General features: G+C 38.1%; 1 protein-coding gene across 3 annotated transcripts in view; it reads right to left on the bottom strand.

Moving 5' to 3' along the window:
• cadm2a (cell adhesion molecule 2a) overlaps positions 1–23,083 on the bottom strand; it is a 261,093-nt gene that overhangs the window by 46,188 nt on the left and 191,822 nt on the right. For all 3 annotated transcript variants that reach the window (XM_042498955.1, XM_042498957.1, XM_042498956.1), the window contains 2 exons: positions 5,155–5,307; positions 275–412 (listed from right to left, as the gene is read on the bottom strand). In XM_042498955.1, coding sequence (XP_042354889.1) covers positions 275–412; positions 5,155–5,307 — 291 coding nt within the window. The remainder of the gene's footprint in view (positions 1–274; positions 413–5,154; positions 5,308–23,083) is intronic.

Genomic DNA, 23,083 nt, shown 5'->3' with positions numbered 1-23,083 from the left:
TCACTGAGAAAATGCTAAGCATAACAAATATGTTGTCTAATTAAACAGGAACAGGTTTAATTTTGTTTCTAAAAATTAAAATGCCATGTTTTAAAATAGCAAAGATGAAACCATAGACATGCTGTCTGTATGACCAAAGCAGCCCCCTCCGGCACTGAAGAATGTGGAAGGGCCAGAAACTGCAGGATCTAAACAGGTCTATGCATTACTCACACTGTGTTTGTATACCAATAGCAGTGATGCAGATGTGAATAGAGATACAGACGTTACACACCTTTGACCTCCTTCTCATTCCTGAACCAACGCAGGTCGGCGGCGGGCTTGCTGCCCTGAGTCATGCAGGTCAGAGTGATGTGGTCTCCCTCCATGGCGGGCTTCGTCAGGCCATCAATCTCTGGTTTCTCCGGCACACCTGAAAGACAGAATAGGAAATCACAGCAATGGAACTACTTCACACACAGCAGTGTGTCATTATGCAACAATAATATTGTCATGCCTTATTGGAAATTCGCCTCCAGTGTGCGCTCCTGCAGGGAGATTAGAGAGCAGACTACAGAGCAGCATGCCCGAGCAGTGTCCTGCTTGAGAACCGATCAGGGAGGATTCATACTGACACAGCGGTGGATTGTCTTTATTACCGGTGGACTGTCCTCGTCTTAAAGGGTCAGTTCACCCAAATTACAGAGAAACACATTTTCTCACATACATCTAGGGGCATCTTGCCATGCAGATAGTTTGAATGTTTTCTGGCCTAGGTTGTGAGATATCTGTCTGAAAAAACTCAAATACAATAGAGGTGAGTAGAGTCATTTTCACTGGAATGGTTTCTATTTATCTTCATGGTTAAGAGCAAAAAGTGTAAGTTAAAAAATATGTTTTTGTGTGTGTGACTGTGGGTAAGCAAAGGCCTGTGACCACAGAGGAGACCACAAGGTGGTATAGCAAATGCTAATTATTAGCCTTTCCTATAATGAGTGTTTTAAGTGTGCAGATTCTGCCATTCTAATGTCAATGAGCAATAAGTCTGCCTCAGGCTGAGTGACTGAAAGGTCTGTCAGTCAATACCATTGACTGACTATGGCCTCGTCTGTCTCCCCACCTCCTGTAAGGTTTATTACCCAGACTCAAAGATCCTCCCTTTTTCTGTTTAAAACCTTTTAAAGGAACAGACTTCACACACAGTCCTAACAATGGCTGCTGCTTGGCAGATACAGTATGCATTGAGATCTATCCCTACTCATCTAGCTTTACATTTTCCTATGCGAATTTGTTCAGTGCTTTTCAAGTGTCACTATATCTAACTACACAGTATGGTTTGTGTGCAAGTATGTGAGTGAGCAACTGTGGCTTGACTCAGAGAAGTATTTGATTCTTTTTCTCCGAAACTGAAAGAGAACAGATCAAATACAATGTTCATCTTAAACAGTCACGTTCCCCTCGGGTGGCTGGCGGCTGCTAATCCTTCTCTTTTCATTTGTGTGTGTGCATGTGTGTGTGAGTGCGGAGCATTGTGGGTGTGCACGTTTCTCTGCTCATTTGTGCGCCATGGATTTGAACGTGCAGTGTGCATATTTGTGTGTGTGTGCACAACTGTTATAGCACGACAAACACCGTTTTCAAGACATGAAAAAGAAATGAGAGCTTTATATCTGATGGAAAAAAAGAAAAGAAAAATGGATTTTCCTAATAATTATTTTGGTCAGAATTTATCACACTCCTATATTTCTCTCCATATTTAGAGAGATCATTTCTATTCAAAGTGATTTAAAACCAAAATCAAAGTCAATGACTCTTGTACTAATAACAACAACTAAATGCGGAGCCTGTCATGTTGTGCATTTTTAGCCAAGCTGGTGGCATTTCTCTGGGGTTGGCAATGTCGATTTGTCATTCGATAAACTGCTTTGATCCAGACTGAATTATCCATTGGCTAGATTGCCATGGAATATTTTACAAGCATTCATGACCCACAGTGGATGAATTCCAATGGCTTTGGTGATCAGCTGACTTAAAATCTCTTGGACACATTCAGCTGTTTTTCAGGGTGAACTGTAATAATTTTGGGGACTCCTTAAATTTTACATGTAGTGCCACATCAGGTCAAATTTTTTTGTCCAGTAATTTGTTTTATCAGGTGAATAACTAAAAAATATCCTCAACTTGTCTTAAAAAATTAAGGCAGCCCAGACACTAATGTTTTAAGTTGAAACAAATAGCTTATTTTGACAGTGTGCTTAATAAAGGTGGTGAATGGGGTAAATATTATAACTGCTATTCTTTATGTTGTTGGTGTAGTCACTGAGAGCATGTTGGCATCCTGACATTAGTATTAAGCTCATGGCACCGCTCTGCTGGCACACAAAGTAAGTCTTGTTGATGTTTATGAGAGGCGTAACAAAATATCAATGCACTTGTTGTGATAATGTATTAATTCTTAAAAACACTATAAATTTTTAAAGGTCCAGTGTAAAGGATTACAGGCATCTAGTGGTGAGGTTGTAGATTGCAGCCAACTGAAATGTCTTCTGAGAGATTTGTCCGTTCTGTACATGGCGGTCTCCTTAAAACACAACCCTCTCCCAACATAGATATAAACATTTAACTCTGAGGTAACAAAAACACAGTGATTCTTGTTTTCAGGTGAATATATACCACTTAAAACATGTTTAATATTATAAAATATGTCCGGCGTTAGATGCATCTGACTCCTTTACACTGGAATTTTAATCAATAATTTCCACGCAAAGGTTCATGGCGGTGGTTTACTTTACTTTGTGTTTAAAACCCCTGATCACTAGATTGCAGTGCTGTATTCTATCTTTAGCCATTTGACTATTTCACTCCAACATAACAACATATCGCTAGCATAAACACTGCCTATGAAAGAGGCGAAGTCATAAAGGGCGCACTGCTAGCATTGACAGTTTTTTTTTAAAATATTCTTTTTAAATTGCAATATATTGCAATATATTGAATAGTAAACTCTGTATCACGATACGTATTGTATCGGCAGATTCTTACCTTCAAATATGACCTTAGAGTTCATATTTGAATAATTTTAGTGATTTATGTATAACTGTATTTACATTGTTTTAAACGTTCTGTTTGTGGTAACAAATAAGCACATTTGTATTTATTCACCACAATATTGTTGAGAAGATCTGAAAAAGAAGCTAATTTTGTTGCATATTTATTTAACAGCTTTTTTTTCTCCAAATCATTGTTAATGTTTTGTTGTTTTCATTCCCAGCACTCTGTCCCTGAAACAATGGCAGACAAACCAGGCCATTCCCAGACCATTTGGTATGTTTATTAAATCTCCCTCTCTGCTTCCTGGCTTGCACCATTAACTATTGTTCAGTATTGCAAAAATAATTTTCTCCATATCCTTATTGAGCAGTAGCCTTTAATGTCTCTAATTCTCTGAATGCTTGTTAACACAGAGAGCCAGCTAATGGTCCTGGAGTGCACTAGGACATCTATTAACATTAGCAAAAACTAATTGGCAAGATAATAAGCCCAGTGGCAGGAAATGAGACAATGTTTGTGTGGGGCGATGATCACACAGCACAAACATTACTAGAGGGCCAAACACTATGTTTTTATTTGTCTGCAGATGCTGGCATTAACAACACGCTATTTATAACCAAAGTCTATTTGTTCATTTATGTTTGTCTTGAAGGAAAAAAACAAAACAAAACCATAAATTGTTTAAACTGAACCATCAAACAAAAAAACACAACTGGAAAGCACACAAAGCTTAACCTCCACCAAGGTTGCACAATTATCTAGAGGTGTTATTGTCGTAATAATGTTTTGAAATTAACACATGCAGAAAATGGAATACACATGATGATAAAATCATTGCATATAAGTGCCAAAGTTGTTGCTTTTTGCAAGTGATGCATTGTTAAAACACCTTTGAAATAATCTGGAAACTGCACAAATAAACTACCCAGTTTTCCCCTGGCCCCTTGCCTAATGTTCCACCTAATTCTAGTGAAACCTTTTAAGATTTTTTGGCCAACTACCGCTATTGGCAACATACTATAACTCACATAGTTGGGTCCATCTTATATTTGGTGATGAATTATTGTTTTAAGGTCTAAAACATTTTGGCTTGAACGGTCATTATTAAGTAAATGCTGATTGCACAATGTAATGGCTATAGCAATGACACCATTGGCTTTTAGATTGGTTTTCTGCAAGCCTTGCTTTCACTATGCAATTCTGTCTGCAACCGAGTACGATCTCCTGGGAAAATGAAGGCTCGACTCACAGCACAAAGGAAGAACAACCATTTCTTATGCCAAAACAGGAAGAGGATAGTGCATTTGTTTTTTCCAGTGGCTTTTGGTAACTATCTGTTACTAAAAAGTATCAGTCTCTACAGTAACTATACCTAGTAGTAGCAATGGCGGATGGTGGAACAACTGGAGCAACTGTGGAAAATCTACCATGCAAAAGAAAAAGCACACCATTGCTATAACCTCTAAGGAAAACCAAAAGCAATCTGGTTGTCTTTGCAACAGCAGCGCCGTTGATAACAGCACTTGAAAATGCCAGGTCGGTAAAAGTTGAAAAGTTGTCTGTTTCCACTTGTGAAAGAAGTGTCCACAAGAGTCCACAAGTGTCACGATAAGCTATTACAGTGACCAAGCATGCACAATAACTGGGCCTCTACTATGAGTGGAATACAGCTATCATTAATGTTGTTAAATACATTTGCGCTTTTCAACTGTGATGTGAAAAATGTCCACTTTAAAAAAAAGCTTCTCTTTGACAGCATTCTGCATGATTGACAGTCCTATGGGGAGAGGTAAGTATGTTTAATAAAACCATTTTTTGAACCACAAACACCAGCCTACATAGACCATAAGACACTGCATTCATAACAAATGTGAGTCCAACTCTTTTTTTTTGCTGTTTTCTTCTCACCAAGCTACAGCTTTTGCTTTCTCTAGGACCTGTTGTTCAAAGTAATATTCAGGAATGTACAATTAAAAAAAACAACTAAAGTACAGATATGTACAGAATAATCTTACATAACAGGGTACTCACAAATTAACATTTTCTTTTAACCCTTTAATGTCAAACTAAGTTTTAAAGGGGTTACGCATTAAATACTTGACTTAATATGAAAAATGGACTTACCTAAAACAGTCAGGTAGGCTTTGGCTGTTCTGACAGGCATGGTGAAGAGAGAACAGGTGTACATGCCTTCATCCATCAGCGTGACATCACTGATGCTGATGGTCAACTCCGACCATGACGCACGCACCAGCTCAATCCTGTTGTCCCTTAAAGCTGGGCAGAGAGACAGACAGAGACAGTCAGAGAGTTAGTGATGACACACTAAAAACTGTTTGTTGCTTGATGTCCATTCTCTATATTTATTATTATTATTATTAAGATACACTTTGCATGCACACAGTCACATAGAAAGAGGGAGAGTAGGACAGAAAAAGTCGAGGAGGCACACTGAGAGACATCAACAAATGCAAGATGGCAACAGCAGGGAACTGCAAATGGAAAGGAGAGATCAGTGCTATGTTAATCTTTGTTGTCCCCCTATAGCTTTATGCTAAACATATTCATATTATTGACAAAACCAAACAAGAAACAAAACAAAAAGCAACACAAAAAAACAGTGCCATCTTAACTAAGTGGTTGTATGGTCATTGCCATTGCCAAAATGTGTGAGGCTCATTTTTTTTCCTACTTTGAAATAAAAACAGTAATTGAGCCATTCAAACCAAGCTGTGAAGCGTTAGTAATGTATTTATGAATAGATTTAAATGCATGCACACTCAAAAATTGTATTAAAATGTGACCTCAAAACGCAACATTCTGTTGCATCTGAAAATCGCAAAAGTATACCAGTACAGTGACCCATACTCGTCTTCTCAAGTGGAAACCCTCGTAGACATTTTACTTATATGAAAATGTAATCTTCCAAAAGACATAACGGGAATGGAAATCAATACTGCAATAACAGGCTGAGAAAAAAAGGCCTAATGAGAATTTGGCAAGATGTGAGAGTTGAAATGGATTTGCTGAAATTGGATGGCTCTTTGAAAGATACTCCAAGGTCTTCAAAGTAGACTTCATATCTGTGATACCGCTGGGCAAGATTTCAGAATGTGGTGACGCCTTAAAAATGACGTGATCCATTCCAAAGGGGTACATTGTGATATACAAAACAAAACTGGCACAAAAGACTGTTTTTTACATTTAAAGAAGAGGATTGTTGAGTGCGATAAAAAGTTAATTCACTGTGTTTCTGTGGCCTTGGCTGCTTGAGAGATTTATGCAAGCCTTCATTTTGCAAGTACAACACCTTTCTACAAACCTTATATAATATGAGCACACAAGGCTACTTTACTTTCACTCTCCATCAAAGTGACTCGGAGAACACCTTGTTCAAGTGCTGTGTGTGTATGTATGTGTGTTTGTGCATGTGACTGTTTGGCTTCGAGAAAAGGAGGCATGATTATTTGTGTACAGGCATTTATATGTTCTTTCATGTGAGGCCACATGAAAGAACACCCTTATCTTATGGTAATTTGGGAGAAATCATATAAAAAGTAGAACACCCTGGTTTTTGTAACCTCCCTACAAAGATTTGAAAATAAAGGCCATTAGACGGTCGGTTTATAGAGTACTTAAAAGAGTGAGTGGCTGGCTGAATGGAAAGAAACGATACAAGAGTTATCCAAAGAACTGAAACTGTGTTTGAACATCATAAAGCTTTAAAACAGCATTAAAAGTAATTTTTCTTTCTTAAATTTCTTCCATAACCCACAACACTCGTGAAACTTTTTCTCAAACTACAATGCAATTTCTAGTTTACACTGTACATCCAGCACTTGATCAACTAAAAATCTACAAAATAAGTTGAGATGCACTGATTGTGATCTTTTTGGCTGATACCAAGTGTTTAAAACATCAATATGGCCGATAACAGATAAAGATGTTTTTTGGTTTTGTTTATTTTGGTTTTGTTGTTAATAATTTTTCTTTTTGTGCCAGAAAAAAATCTTCAACTAAGCCGTTTTAGAGTCATTCAGTCCATTACACTACCTAGGAATAGGTACAAATTCAGTGGTACACATCTTATTAAAAAACTTTAAAAATAAACTTCTTTTACAAAAAAAACATCTTTTAAAAATTGCTTCAAAATCCTTGTTAGTATTCTACTATTACAGTATTATATATCATAGTTCCCTCTCTACTATCCATTTTGATACTATACATTTGAACACATCATGGTAACGTTATGAATTACTTCACCCAATACTCATTTTTATTAGTCTTTAAATGCATCACGATGTAAGTCATGCAACCTCTGTGAGCTGTTAATTCTGACCACAGATTGTTTACAGCTAATGTTAACTAGCTTTCCTTCTGCCAATTTCAAGTTGGATTTGTTCACAAATCGAGTGTATCCCTTGACGCGTCAGTAATGGTTTTTCTAAGTCCCTTCATCCCAAAGGCATTCCGGGGAAGATCTCTGTTCATCTCAAACATGTTTTCTATTATCCCTGGGACAAAAGGACGCTGTCAGTGTTGTGTGTCTGTCTAGCATGTCAAAATTGATGTGACGCAACAGAAAAATTTTGGCTACTGCCATTGGTGAATGTCATCTTATTTGCCAATAGCAGTAAACAAGGTCAACATCAGCCAATACCGATGTAAAGCCAATAAATCTCTAGGTGTTGTTGCATCCCTACAAAAAAGTATAACAAAAAAGTGTGTTGTTTATCAAAGATGTCAATTGTAGTTACAGTTAATTAACTTTGAAAAGAGCTTTTTAGTAACTTGTAATTGCAACAAGTCTGAGTCTTACATTTGACTGATTGAATCAATGCCGACTGCAACGGTATCTGTGTTTTTACCCACTTATGGTTGTAATTTGTCAGTCAGTGCTAAATGTCTATAGCCCCTGAGGTGACAGGAGGTGAAAGGAGGTGTTTGGCACATAAGCTCCATTCTTTTTACAGCATCAGTATGCATTGCTGAAATGATCACAGAGCTGACAAATGCAGGAAAATGTCAGCACTATCTCTTGTCATTCGGTCTGCCAAGGGATGGATAGCTTTGCTTTGCCGGTTCCACGCCAAACACCTACAGTAAATGGCAGTAGAGTTGTAATCAGTTTGGCTAAACGACAGCTGCTTGCTTTAATTTATTATTGCATTTGTTCTGTCCCTTGCAACACTGGTTTATCTCTACATGCTGTGAACTGAGCCTGTGCAGGCGTGACACGTTGATATGAGCACATGACATATCTTTAGGCTTGGCACTGGTGACAGGACATTCCTATTTCTATGTGTGTATGAGTACACATCACTATCAATGCGAGACCACCGAATTAGGTCTCACGCACTGGCAATTCAGTTCAGACCTGTCCTGAAAACATCTGTCATGCAATATGTATACACACAAATGTATACATCTTGTAAAAAAAAAAAGAAAAGAAACTAAGACAAAGATCAGATTATTTAGACTAATTCTATACAAAGAACAGATTCTCTTTGCCTCTGTATTTCTCTCTGTCAGTTTCTCTCCTTCCTCCTACCCTCACAGACCTCATTCTGTCGACTCAGGCAGCTCCACTAACCTGTGAATGTGTACAAGTTAAACAATGCCTCTTTTCAACTGTTGTCTTATTTGCTTTGGGCAAGGAAGAATGAGCAGGCAAATGTCAGAAAACACATTTACTGTTGCTGGCTTGCTGGCTGTTGCAATGCAGCTCTGCTTTCTTCCTTCCCCGTCCTCAACAGAAGTTGTTTGCGTGAGACTGAGGGACGTGAATGGATAGATGGTTCTTTGACTTCAAAAGCTGTGATGACATTGTATCCACTTTCATAATGAGAGGGCCTCATGAAGACACGACTGAAGCAACTCAATGAATAATGGTAATGATCAAAACTTGTCAGTCATTACCTGCACGATACAGCACTGAGCACAGGTAATAATGAAAATTTTCCAGTTTTATTGAATCTGAAGACTGATAAGAATCTGGGTTTTGTAATCCAATCATGCTTTAAGTGTTGTTTCTGCATTTGTTCTGTGGTTACAGGCAGAGCTTAAGATAGTTTTGATGCCAAAAGGCTTGATCATCCTGATTCGCCTGGAGGGGTAGTTTAAGAAGAAAACAAAAAACATTTAAGGTGTTGTTCGTAACCATGAAATCATTATATTGCTGGTAATTATGCTATTAGTACAGTTAAAATACTGGAAAACAACCAAACACAATTTTGTTCATTTAATTCATTAAACTTGATTTATTCAAACATATAAAAACCAAGATTCTGTCATTTGTGCACTTGGAAGACTTTGCAAATGTCCACCTTACAGCCAATGCTGGAGATCCTAAAGACTATGCAGTACTAAGAATGGAGTGAACACACGGACATATGCATACATTCACATTATTTAAAGCATTTTTCTATTACCCTAAAAGTTCAATTAATTGCAGGGTTTTATTTTCTTCAATAACTGAAATCCAGCAGTGTGTATTTGGGATAGATATATGGGACAGGCCTCTAATTCCTTTTGCACAAACTCCTGCTGAGCATAGATGGGAAATACTGTCAAATTGTTTATTTAAATCACATGGATATTGTATACAAAAAATAGGCTATGAAATAACCTATCAGTTACAAATCAGGCATTTGATGTATCTCTGAGACAGAACATTTTCTTCACCAAGAGAGAATGACAGAACCCCAGTTAAAGTGCAGTCTTCGATTGATGAACAAAGTTGGCATACAGTGAGTGATGGACTTCACAAGACAATAACCACAACTTTGATGATTTTTTTTTATGAAAAATTGTTTTGATTCTTATGACTGGTAGACCCTTAAGCACTAAAGTATAGAAAAAGTAATTGAGGAATGGACATATATTTGGACATGTATGGCTGCTTCAGAGATAAGGAGACGCCCCTTTATTGGTCTACCATGCCAGTAAATCTGAACATATTATACTTCAGTGCTCATGATTTTGTTAAAATGAGATTGAAGATTAAATTGTGAAGAATCTTACAGAGCAAACAATGTGTAGCATATCCATATTGACAAAAGTTTAAACATTTATATTTGTTTGTACAATCTAAGCAGCCAACTAATGTAAGCCAAAGTGGGTAGCCGAGGACGTGGTGGCCTTTAAAAAGTTTAATACATCCAAGGAAATTCAAACTGAACTGCTTTGCAGTGTCAATTGCACCCAGAATTGGCGTGTAATTGAGACCTGCATTCATTTTCTTCGAGAAAGGATGAAGCCATACCCGGCAGGTATAAGGAACTCTGCATTTAATTGTGGCTAGGATATAAATTGAAATTTTACGGTAAATTAGGGCTGTGCATTATATTGAGATTTGAGACATGATACCATATCAGATTTGGATATCGTGATATAAGTAAGTGTTGTCATTTCCAGGTGTTAAAGGTTGCATTACAGTAATGTCATTTTTTTGAATTTACCAGACTGTTTTATCGATTGCTTTTTCTAACTGAATCATTATATCCACATTACTGATGATTATTCATCATAAATCTCATTGTGTAATTATTTTGTGAAAGCAAAAACAGTCAACCCTACAATATTGTCCCAATATCAATTTCAAAGTATTGCCCAAAAATATTGTGAAATTGGATTTTCTCCATATAGTACAGCTCGACATTAAATGTACAACAAAGACCTTCACATTTGTCACCCTTCTTCCTAGCAATGTAACCACACGTCTCTCATCCGACGTCCAGTGAAAGGTTGGATATCGACAGAGAGAGCAGCAGGGAGAAATATATCCTTTGCTTTTTGTCTGCGATGGTGCTGCAGCTGCCTGCCATCCATTAGAGACCATTAGTGTCGTCAGTCCGAAATGTGTTCATGAAGGACGACATCAGCGACAACATCAAAGAGTAGCGGATTTGTATTCCACAACAACTACTTACCAAATGCACAACCATATTTTTTGCTCATTTAGCCCTTATCTGCGTCTCTCCGTGTACATACAAAAAGAGACAGACAGCAAAGCTGCACTTGTCAGCATCAAAGTTTGATTTGTTTCTGCAACAAATGGTCAATACACTTCTGTCTATTTTGCTGCTTAAGCACACAGAGCTTAGTTTGTGTGTGCGTGAGGAAGAGAAACAGAAAGAGTTGTCTTTCAACTTCTGACTGCCTTAATCTCAGCAGAACTAACACGGAGTACCTTGAGACGTGACGATTTTATGAGTTTGCCAAAGCAGATACAGTTAGATATTCAGAAACCCCAGAGGGGGTGGAAGGATTCCTCTTCTTATTACAAGGGCTGATGACCGTCGGCTCAGAGGCCGTGTTGAGGTTCCCTTGAATGCAGCCATGACCGATCAGATAACAAGAGTAAATGGCATATAACACCAAAGCCACAAGGTTCTCCTTTCCCAAACAGTATATTCAAAACGTAACAGAGCACAGAAGGGAAAAGTCAGCTATATCTTTAAAGAAAAAAATCTGCAAAGGATGAGAAGAAAGGCACAACTTTGAAAAGGAAAAGAGAGAGAGAGAAGCAGCACAGAGAGAAGGTCAAAGATGTCTTGTTTCTTTTAAATTAAAAGTGACATTTTTATTCTGAGGGAAAACGTTCAGTCAGCCGGTGAAACAGTATTATTGAAATTATGATTACATTCAATCATAATCTTTGACCCATTAATGAGTAACAGGTTAATAAAATAAAAAAGTGTGCTCCTTCAAATAATTTCCTTTAATTTCTCTTCTTTCAGGGCAACATTTCACCTGTCCGGATTCAGCAACAACAACTATTTTCTTCCATGAAAGATGGCTTGCACTTTATATAATCTTTTTCGTAACAGTATGCTAATTTTATTTCCACATTTGCAAAACACACAGCATTGTATCTTGTAAATCTACGGCTATTTGACAACCCATGAATACCCCACAAGCAGAGTCACAAAAACATGACAACCATTTTCACCTGCTCCAAACACAAAGTACCATTTATGGGGTCGACTTTGACACTGTCAGAAAAATGGCGAATGCTATTAATACCTGTTTCATTTTGATCACTATTTCCCTGTGATGTGAGGACAACACAGGGCCCCAAAACTATCCCCAAAATTTGTCAACTTTGTCATGCATCATTTGGTTTGTGTAGCCCTCAACAACTAAAAGGAAATGACCCCCCCCCCAAGTTTCAACAGGGAACCAAACTACAGGTGACAAAGTAAGTCCAAAAAGCATTTTCCAGCTCAACATGACGGAACCTACGTCTATTATCACACACAGCTGATGGTTTTGTAATTCATCAGTCTTTGCCAGAGACTCAATAAAATTGCAGCACATCACCGTGCAGCTACATGTGTTATGGGGTGCTGTGTAGGCATTCAGCTCACACCCACATATCTAAATTGGCTGCATATCGAGCAGCTTTCCATAGCTACTCTCCATCATTAAAAGCAGCAGGTAAGGAAGGTGCAGACATGTGCAAGTATAAAAGGTAATTACATTTGTACAATAAGGGTGTCCTTATTGTTCAGTCATAGAGGATGCATGCAGAAGCAAATAGTTGTGACTCCAGACTCACTCACCTTAATCCCATCATGTTTGCACTTTTCACGTAGTCCCTTTATTGTCAACAGTCTAAAAATATTGCAATACCACTACCCTGACAGTGACAGCGACAGCGACATCAATAGAGTACTTCATTTGAAATAATCCTTCCACATTTTATATATTTATTTTCATCAGATACCACAGAGGTGTAGGGCAGCCGTACTTTTGAACATTTTGCTCGTATCTTGGCAAGCTGAACTGCCAACTCTTTCAAATACATCATGCCCGACTTCACCACACCTCAGGTTGTACAGGTTGTAGTTGCCGCAGCAGTGGGCCAATCACACATCTCATTAAATTGAAAAATGCTTACAGTTATGGGCTGCAAGCAAAACCATACAAATAATATTTTTTTCTCCAAATACAATTTTTTTTTACATAAATCAATGGGTACGAGCACAGTTAAAAAATGACCTAGATGCAGGCAAGCAAAACTGATTTCTTTTCTGAAAAAAATGACACATTAAAATGAGTGTGTGCATACTTTAAATGTTAAAATAATTAATATTATCAAGCATCAGTTGACAGGATTTTTTAAAATTGTGAAAGCCTATGGCACAAACTGTGCTCCTCATCCTGGCAACAAACACAGCCAGTGGAAAAGTTTTCCATGGCTGAAAGTGGGATTCAAGAAAGAAACTCAGCTTAAACCAGAGACTGTGATGATATTCTTTTTCTGCACAGCAACCTTGTCATAGTGAGTAGCAACACAGTTGGTGATTGATTCTATCAAACAGGCTACAGTTAATTATGATTTGTATGTTATGTTCAAATTCCGCAAAAAAAGTTGTCAAACTGTAACACTTAAAAGTGAGTGACTATGTGGCCTGAGTGTTTAATTAAGTTGGCTCACAGGACTTACATCCATCCATCCATCCATCCATTACATCACATGGAGGGACTGAAGCCCATGCCAGCTAACATTGGGCGAAAGTTCAAGACAGGTACTGTGGACACACTATCACAGGACTGAGACATAGGATGGGCAACATTCATGCTCACACTTACACCAACCAGCAATTTAAAGTCACCAATTAACCTAACCTGCATGTCTTTGGACTATGGGAGGGAGCCGGAGACTCAAAAGAAAATCCAGAACATGCCATTTTCACATAAAAGGGCCCCAGTTGGCAACGGTGTTCGAAACGGAACCCTCTTGCTGTGAGGCAACAATGCACCACCGCACTGCCAGACTGACTTGGATATGATTGAATTGGTTCTCTGTACTGATCTTTGCAGGTGCAGGTTTGCAAAACAGGATCATGCAGGACTCTAGTGTTGTTGCATATATTACTTTGTGTCTGGTTATTTCAGTCAATACCAAAAATGTACCAAGTACCGATACCCAACCTAATTATTTCTGTTTCCCTCCTGCCCTTTCCTCCTTCAGCCTTTCCATGCCCCCCCCCCTTCCTATCCCTTCTCCCTGTCCCCTCAACTATCCAGGGATAGTATGTATTAGTATAGAACCTTGGCAGGCGTTTGCTCATTCAAGTGACACACTTTTATAATGAGAAAAGTGCAAATTTCTGAATATACATTCAGCTTTCTGTGTCTGGATGTGACTGTTCTCTTTTCCCTGTCAACAACCCATCTGGAGTCTTGAGCTTGTCTGTGTGTGTGTGTGTGTGTGTGTGTGTGTGTGTGTGTGTGCATGCGTGTGCAAGCGATGGGGGGAGAAAGGAAGAGAGAGAGAGAGAGAGAGAGAAAAGCAAAAGAATGCTATGTTTATTGAATAGCTTAATGTATATTCTGTATCTGAGCCATTCCTCAACCTCCATTACCTGTTATACCTTTCCGAAGGTACGCTGGCTTTTTAAAATGTAAAATGTGCCACTCTCTATACAGTAATTGGCTTGTGGAGATTTTTCTCCAGTGACAAGAATGATTTCCTTTCATCAGTTTCTACCTGCCATGCCGAGTTCAGTGGGACACCTCCACCAGCCCTACTTCATTAAGTCCTTGTGAGAAGCGGGTCAGCATGGAGACAGCTCTTGCCTATAAACCCTGTTTTGCAGAGGGATACATTTTACCCCTCCAGCTCCAGAGTAGAACAAGTACCTCGGTCTATAAGGAGTATCATATTTTTCTAGGATACCTGCTACAGCTATCCTTCAAAAAATGACTTTGAAAAGCGTTTTAAAAAAAAAAAGTGGACATTGCTTTAGAGCCATCATTTCCAATATCATTTTGATATTGCGAAAAAAAGAAATCCTCAATTCTATTATAAAATATGGCTCCCCAACTCTATGCTCCAGAACTTTCTCCCGGAAGAGAGAAAGAATAAGCCTGCCACTATGTGTGAACTAATTATTCCTATTTGCCTCAGGTATTTTTCTCTACACCTCGCAGATGATAAGTGGCTCTACTAATAAAGGCAGTAATAACTGGATCTGTTGCTTCATTTGACAATGTAGTCTTTTCTCGTCCCAACCCGCTTTACAGCAGAAGAAACAAAGCTGACACTTATCTGACACCAGTTTCTCTGATCCACAGCAGCACGCACACACTCAGTGACAACTCTGCTTTTAATTATTGTACCTGTCTGCAACCTCTAAATACAATGCAAAGCAACTAGAAAAAGATTTTTTTAATCAAAAGCTGAATGTTGCACTCAAACAAAGATGTGTGCGAAGTGAGGTGGCAAAGAAAGAAGATGCAGAATGCTCAAGGTCAAAGAAAAGTTTGCCTGTGTCTTTCAGAGGTGATAACTGCGTCTGAAAGCTCACATAAAATGCCTCCTTAATTCCTCTCCTTTATCCCACCAAGGCCTACATTCCATCTCCTTTTTCCTCTTTTTCTTCCACTCATGTTTTATGGTGCTTGTCTTGGGGAGAGGGGACTTGTTAGGGATCTTTGGAGATTTACAGTCAAGTTTTTTTCTATCAGAGAGAACACCGTACCAATCTTCAGGCCGATATGAAAGGATGTTTCATGGAGGCACTCTTCCAGGAAATAAAAAAAAAAGACAGCTGTCTCAAAAGTTTAACTTTCCTGCTAAGATTAAGTTTTGAGAGAAAGTTCTGCTATCTGTTTAATAAAAAGTCTGTCAGGCATTTCTTATTTTGTTATTTACTTTGGAAAACTTTTAAAAGCCTATCCCCTAAATTGCTCAGGCACAGATACTCTGAATGCATCAAAGCTTTCATGGTTGCATACTGGGGAGGTGGAATGCTTGACATTTCACACGCACACACACGTATATGTGCACTTACACAAACATGCGCTCACACAGCCACAAAACAGGCAGCAAATTGATTCAGACAGCTGAATATTTGACATCTGAGGACCCGAATAGCTTCATATTTAGCAGCTCGGGGGGCTAAAAAATGAGCAGTTGGCCCTTAGCTGTTCACCCAGAACACTAATCTTAATGTTTAAACAGATTCAATCAATCTGCAGATGGCACAGCGTAGGCAGAGATGTCCACCACAGGCAATTTTGCAAACAACTTCAACATATTACCGCTCATACATCAAAAAGCTGCATATACTCTGTGGTGGAATGTAAATCATTATACTCAAGTACTGCACTTGAGTATGATTTTGAGGTACTTTTACTTTACTCGAGTATTTCTATTTTGTGCTACTTCATACTTCTATTGCCATACATTTATTTGACATCTTTAGTCACTAATTACATTAGACTATTAATCCAAAATATAAATTAACCAATAGATTATGATATATTCCAATAGGTTCAGCAACCCAGCAGTATATAAAGTAATTTAAATTAGCTCTACCAGCTTTACCAGCTTCAACATTACAGGGATGAACACAATAGTTGGAATGCACGATTATATCAACACGTCATTGATACCGATACCGATATCAATATTGGCTTTAAAAAATGCCAACATGCTTTTTCCTCTATTCACTCGATGGATGAATATTACATACATTGAAAAGCATTGTATTATATGTGTCCATCTGGTGGTGGGCCATCACCATATCAATATATAGATATTGGTCTTGGTTATTGGCCAAATAAGTTGTTATATATCAGGATATTGTATATTTCCAATATCCTGCATCCCAACACAATAACATTAATCCAATAACATAACATATATAAATCTGAAAGGGCCATTTTGCATAATAAGTACTTTAACATTTGGTACTTCAAATTTTATACTACTACTTCTGTACTTTTACTTCAAGGTCCAGTGTGTGGGATTTAGTAGCATCTGTAGCGAGGTTGTAAAACTGACACGTACTGACACTGTACTGCTGTACTGCACTGTAAACATGGCAACAGAGGACCCTGTCTATTTGTTAATATAAACAGCTTATTCTAAGGTAATGAAAACACAGTGATTCAAATTTCAAATATGTTTTAACTATTGATAACATGGTTATGCACATTATATTCTATTGCTACCAATAGATGCCTCTAAATCCTACACACTAGACCTTTACTTTTTTTGAATGCAGGACATTTCCAGAATACTTTTACACTGTGGTATTGCTAATTTTTCCTTAAGTAAAAGATGATAATAATTCTTCCACCACTGCAGATGGTAATTATGGTCCAAAGCATGTGCATGGTGCCTCAGGAAGTTCAGACTGAGGGTAAATTCAACATGTCATTGCGACCTTTTCATGGTAAGTTTGTCCTTTCCATAAAACAGCATGAGCCAAATCCAATCTAACTCAAGACCAAAAATGTATCCACAAATTTTGCATTGTTAGTGGAAATAGACATTTTTTGCTTAATTTATCCTTATGACGTTAATGTCGATTGCACAATGTAATGGCTGCAGAAGAATGACTATTGGCCTCGCTTTCACTAATTAATTCTGGCTGCCAGCAGGTAAAAAAAAGGCTTAATTTACTGAACGAAGGATGTGCATCAACAATTAGCCAAACCAACAACTATCGGTAAATATCCATTACCAAAGAGTATCAGTGTATGTCAGAGAGCCCATATTGTCATGTAGTAAGTTTGTTTGTCTATTGCACGTGTTTTGTTTGCTTCATTCTGATAGTAATTTACTTTGTCTCACCTAAGTGATGTCATCAGAGCTGCCGTGTTAAAAAGCCGGTCATCTATATAAACAGATGTCTGCATTTGAATACAGAACATGCAGGCTACAGGAAAAGACTTCAGTATTGGAAGTGTTCTGATTTCTGTTTGTAGTCTTAGTAGCACTGACCGATCATATTTTGAGCAAGCTTTGGTTGTATGCAGGTAAACAGTCCATTGGGACAGCAAAAGAGGTGAAACACATTGACCTCAGTACAACCTCTGCATTCACTGGCTATCATCTGATGATGATTTAGCTTATTATTGGCTTTCAGATTTATCTGTATTCATAGAGAGATAGAGATTAACGCATTTGTTGTGTGTAACTGTTTTAAGTTGCTAATCAAACTGTAAACAATGAGCAGCGCACAGAGGAGGAAGTCTTTGCCCCAATGTCCACTGGCAACACTGGAACCCAGAAATATTGGCCATTACCCCGAGAGGCCATATCTTTGTCAGGACAAAGCGCATGGGATGTGCAATCAATGGGTCGGCGTTATGAGGTTTAGTTTTATGTTTGTTTGAGGTGATTCATGTTTTTCTCCACAATCTCAAACAGCCTTAGTTTACTGCTGTGCATAAATGCTTAAATGTGAGCATGATGGTTTTTATAATTGAAACCTAGATATTAGTGTAATTATTTGCTTGGCTCTGAAGAAAAATTAAAGTGATTTGGTTGTCTTCCCAGAAGCACTGCCAACAATAAAACCACTAATGCTAGGGGGGGAAAGTTTAAAAAATTGTCTGTTTCCACTTTTATATAAAAGCTGTTGGCTTTAAGTGGCCATCTGTTGACTTAAACATATATTTTGTTATAAAAATATATTTTTCTACTGACTGAATCGAAATGCAGTCAAACAAAATACAAACCAGGTCAGTCTGGATCAAGTTTTTGTGCCCCGAACCTGATCTGAGTGATTTGATATTGAGTGTCAGCCATTACCGAGTCTCGATCCGCTACTTTTATTTACCTGGATAATACAGCTGTGCACTTCAAGTACTTTAAAGTCATTGAAATTAATCTAGTGCTTGACAGTTTAATAGCTCTGCAGTGCACTACAAGAAAAAATGTCTGCATCCAAACAGTTCCCTTAAGGGTTTTTTTTAATTTATTTTTTTTAAATAACAAAGTAAAGAAACTGAAAATATTTTTATATATCTCTATTTGAAAAATAAAAAAAAATTGTCCCAAAAAAACAAACCAAACTAAAATGTGTCTTAAGAAAATTAATAACACTATACATATAATTACAAATCCACTTCACACTAGCGTTACAGCTTAACTTTAAGATTCCCAGTCAACCAATAGAAATCGGTCACACTTTAGCTTATAACAGCATTATAGTAAAGCTAGTTCACAAGAATTAACTACAAAAATTGAAATTCCACTTAAAGTTGTGTTGCAAATTAAGTTGAACATGAAAAAAATCAGTTTCATCTTATTGGAATAGCAGCATTACAGTAATACCTGAATTTCTGCTGGATCACGCAGGGCGCATGCTCAAAATAATCACAATCATTCAAACAATGTGCTGATTGGGCTTGATACCGATCCCACTGATCTGATTAGGGACACCCCTAATATAAACCAAAGAACTCTGAAATATGACCTTGAAAAGAGAACAACACCACTAACATGACGCAAGTTGTGCTGCTGCTCTATCCTGCAGAGCACCCAGATTCTCTCTGCTGACAAAATCACACGCTCCCCAGTAAAGACCAACACCCCACAGTCTGAGAAATATGTGCAGCATCTTTTGTTTCCATACATCTGAAAAATACATTTGCTGACTGCATAAGCCACATTTTGGACAAAGCTTCAATACATTGAGGTCCACTAAATGTGTGCTGTAGGCAAATATATTATGATGCTTTATGACTAGTAAACCCCGATCCTGTGGCAGACTCCAGCAGGCAGAGGTGGACAGATAATTAAAGCAGAGGGATCAAGGGAGCACTGTAGGTTGAAAATGAAAATACAGATGTGGGTGTTGGATAAGAAATGGGATGAAAAAGGGCGAGCAAATTGCAGTAACTGTGTTGAATAAATGATTTCAATGTCATACCTTAGCCAGTGCTCACAGACGAGGAGTCCACCAAATAGGCCTGCAAATTTAGCCTGGAAAGTAATTATACAATGGTTCTTTCTAGTGCGGGAATAACGAATAAATTGTAATTATGCCTCATTGCAAAATTTCTCCATCCAGGAAATAAAGCTATTATCATGTCTTGAATTACACGAAACCAAAAGAGCAATTTGTAAAGAGATATTAGCCTCTTTTGAATCTTATAAAAGAGACAATCCCTCTTGCCCAGTGCTCATCTGTCTCTCGCTGTCGAAGCTTAAGTCCCTCAGTGGTAAGTGATGGAAAGGACAAAATTGGCTACTTTCGGAACAATGACTTATTTGAAATTCAAACAACTCTTCACAGCCATCGGAGCACCTTTGAGAGGACGGAAGACAAGAGGAGTCTCTTTCATCCGACTAAACGCCTTGGAGGTGAGCCTCAGCCCTGACATTAAACAACAATAGCACGAAAACCAGTACCACTCAAAACACTGTAACGGAGTCAGTTGCCACGTTTGTCTTTGAAAAAACAATATGTTTATGCTAATGCTCCGTGGCTGACGTTAATAGAGGATGTAAGTGACACTCTTTGAGATGCAACACATGCACATGCAGGGACACTTGGTTGCATATATAGAGGTCCTTAAAATGAATCTATTTTATATGATATAAGAGTAAAATGCATGTTTTCTACATACCATTTTTTTCAATAGACTGCAAGGAATAAGTCACACAGTGGTATTCTTTTCTAATACAATAGAAAATTTCAGCATTGACTTCCTAAGAAAACTTATACAGAAAAAAAACATTTACAATTTAATAATTTAAAGTTCCCCTCCAGACACATTTTAAAGTAGGCTATGTGAAAGTACTCTGCTATGATTAATATTTTGTTTAACATGGTTTTCCCGCATCAAAAGTAAAAAATAAATGAATAAAAGCCAGCACATCTACTCTTTCCCTCTACAAGACCAGATCCAGAATTTCTCAATGAACAGTGCGATCAAGATGGCTAGCGTTTGTAAAGTCTCTTATATATTGTTTGTTAGCTTGTTAGTATGTAACCGGCAGTAGCTGACATAGAGATACATCTGACTGAGTTATTTATTCATTTTTTATTACATGTAATAAGCCAACTCTGTACTGGAGGTCTCAGGTTTCTTTGCTGGCATTTTGTTGGAAGTCTGTTCCCTCGTCAGTATGTGTTTCTTGTATTAGAAAATGATTGGCTTTTGTATTAGTGATGTACCTTATCAAACCTGCCACAAATATATGAATCTCACCTCTTCAGTACAGTTAAAAAAAAACTCTAGTGACAAATTTTGTCAGTAAGGTCCAGGTCAGACACCCGAGGCTGCTGCAGCAAGGACACTGTCTTTATTCATGGGGCGCCTGCTTTATCCACTCAGCCACTGATGCCCCAGAGTGGAGGGGATTTTTAAGAACTTGTATTGAGTTTACATATGCGGGGTCAACTAGTAAGGTAGATATTTAACTTCATGAAAAAAAAATGTTTGTATATTACTATAAAGAACTAACTGATATTTTTCAACACACTGTGCCAGAGCAAAGTATGCAAAAAGTTGCCGAGTTGAGGTTGTGTTTTTCAGCAACTGTGTGCTTGCCCTAATCCCCATCTTCTTCTTCCCAACAGGCAGCAAGGAAAATTAATCTGAAACCTACTGTGCTCAAAGGCGTTTGCAGCTGAGACATCTTTCCTTTCTCACACTGCCAGTGGCACTTTGGAAACACTCACCATCTCAGTGCTCCCATCAGCATGTGCATCTGAATTTGCCACATTCAGCAAGACAACTCCCTGAGCAAACACACACAGACACAGACACAGACACAGACACACAGACACACACACACAGACACACAGACACACAGACACACACACACACACACACAGATCCAAAACAGGAACGCAATTCTGGGGCCTCAGTAGTATCCCTTTGCTTTTCTGATAATAAGAGAGTCCTTGGCTGCTTTTTCATTTCCAATCTCAGAGCTCTGCACTGGAAATGCCATGAAATAGACCCCCAAGACCGACCCCTGGTGTGATATGGAATAACCTGCAGAGAACATCAACTGTTGAATTTGATGTTCAATGCAGCTTTTTACTGCTGCTCTCTCTGGTAACTGAAAATGTGAATGGTTGAAAATTGAAATGTTTTGCATGCATTCACTCACTGTATGCAAAATAAATAAATAAATACATGAATAAATAAATAACTACATACAAACACAGTCACCCATGTGCACACAAACACACACACGTACAGCGCATACAGTGCACAAATGCATGGCAGCCCAGTGGGCAAACGGATAATGGAAGAAGACTGAGTAAATCCCATATGTGCTTAATCCAGACACTTACAAGAGAGTGTGATTCATACTCTATTACACTCGACTAATACAGCTGAGAGACGCACAGGGCACAATCATTTCAGCTGGCATGAACCAACAAAATAACACCCATGAATCCTCTTTATGGGGACTTTACTGAAGAGGGTGTGAAAGGTCAGGAGTAAAGCCTTTGTACTTATTAGCCATTAAAACATTGGTGGCTCTGTGCCACACCCACAATTTCTCTCTGTGTGTGTGTGTGTGTGTGTGTGTGTGTGTGTGTGTGTGTGTGTGTGTGTATACACTGCTGTGTCTATGAATGTGAGCAAAGATAACACGGGTTTGCATTCGTTTAATGGAAGGAATTTCTCTGTAGCAGCGTGCAGGTCTCCAGTATATAAAGTGTTTATAATACCCAGCTTCTTTTGTGCAGATCATATTATTCTCAGGCCATTTTCTCTCAAGAAGTGGGGTGTAAAGTTGATGAGGTTTTTAAAGTCCTATATTACAAAACTTTTGTCTTCAGTTTATATTATATAAATAGTTCAATGAAGTGAATATTGAAGTTACAGTAATTTTCTTGCCTGATATCAGACAGAATTGTCAAGTTGTTACACTCCATCTTCAGACTGACATTACAGATTTCCATGAGCGATGGGAATGTCATTTTCCCTAACCAGTTTCTAGAAATGAATCCCAATCTTATGTCATTTTAAGCCCACGCTCATGTTTAGCCATGCCAACACACCTGCTTTGCTGGGGTTTTATTAGCAGTGTGGAGCATAACAAACTATAACAGTATAACGAAGTATAACAAACTGCGATGTTGGTCAACTATAAGAAACATGTTGATCTAGAACAGCCTCAATAGCATCATCTATCTTGTCTATAGCACTTTCCATTGTTGTTATTATTCCTTGTTGGCTCCTCTGCATTGTTATTTCCATCTGTATTGCTCATTGGCTGATTAAGTCCACCTCCGGTGCTCACTGGTTGTTTTTTAATTTAAAACTGCTCTTT

Source organism: Plectropomus leopardus, chromosome 13 (assembly GCF_008729295.1).
Source record: "Plectropomus leopardus isolate mb chromosome 13, YSFRI_Pleo_2.0, whole genome shotgun sequence".
NCBI lineage: Eukaryota > Metazoa > Chordata > Actinopteri > Perciformes > Serranidae > Plectropomus > Plectropomus leopardus.
This window is presented reverse-complemented; position numbering and strand designations above follow the sequence as displayed.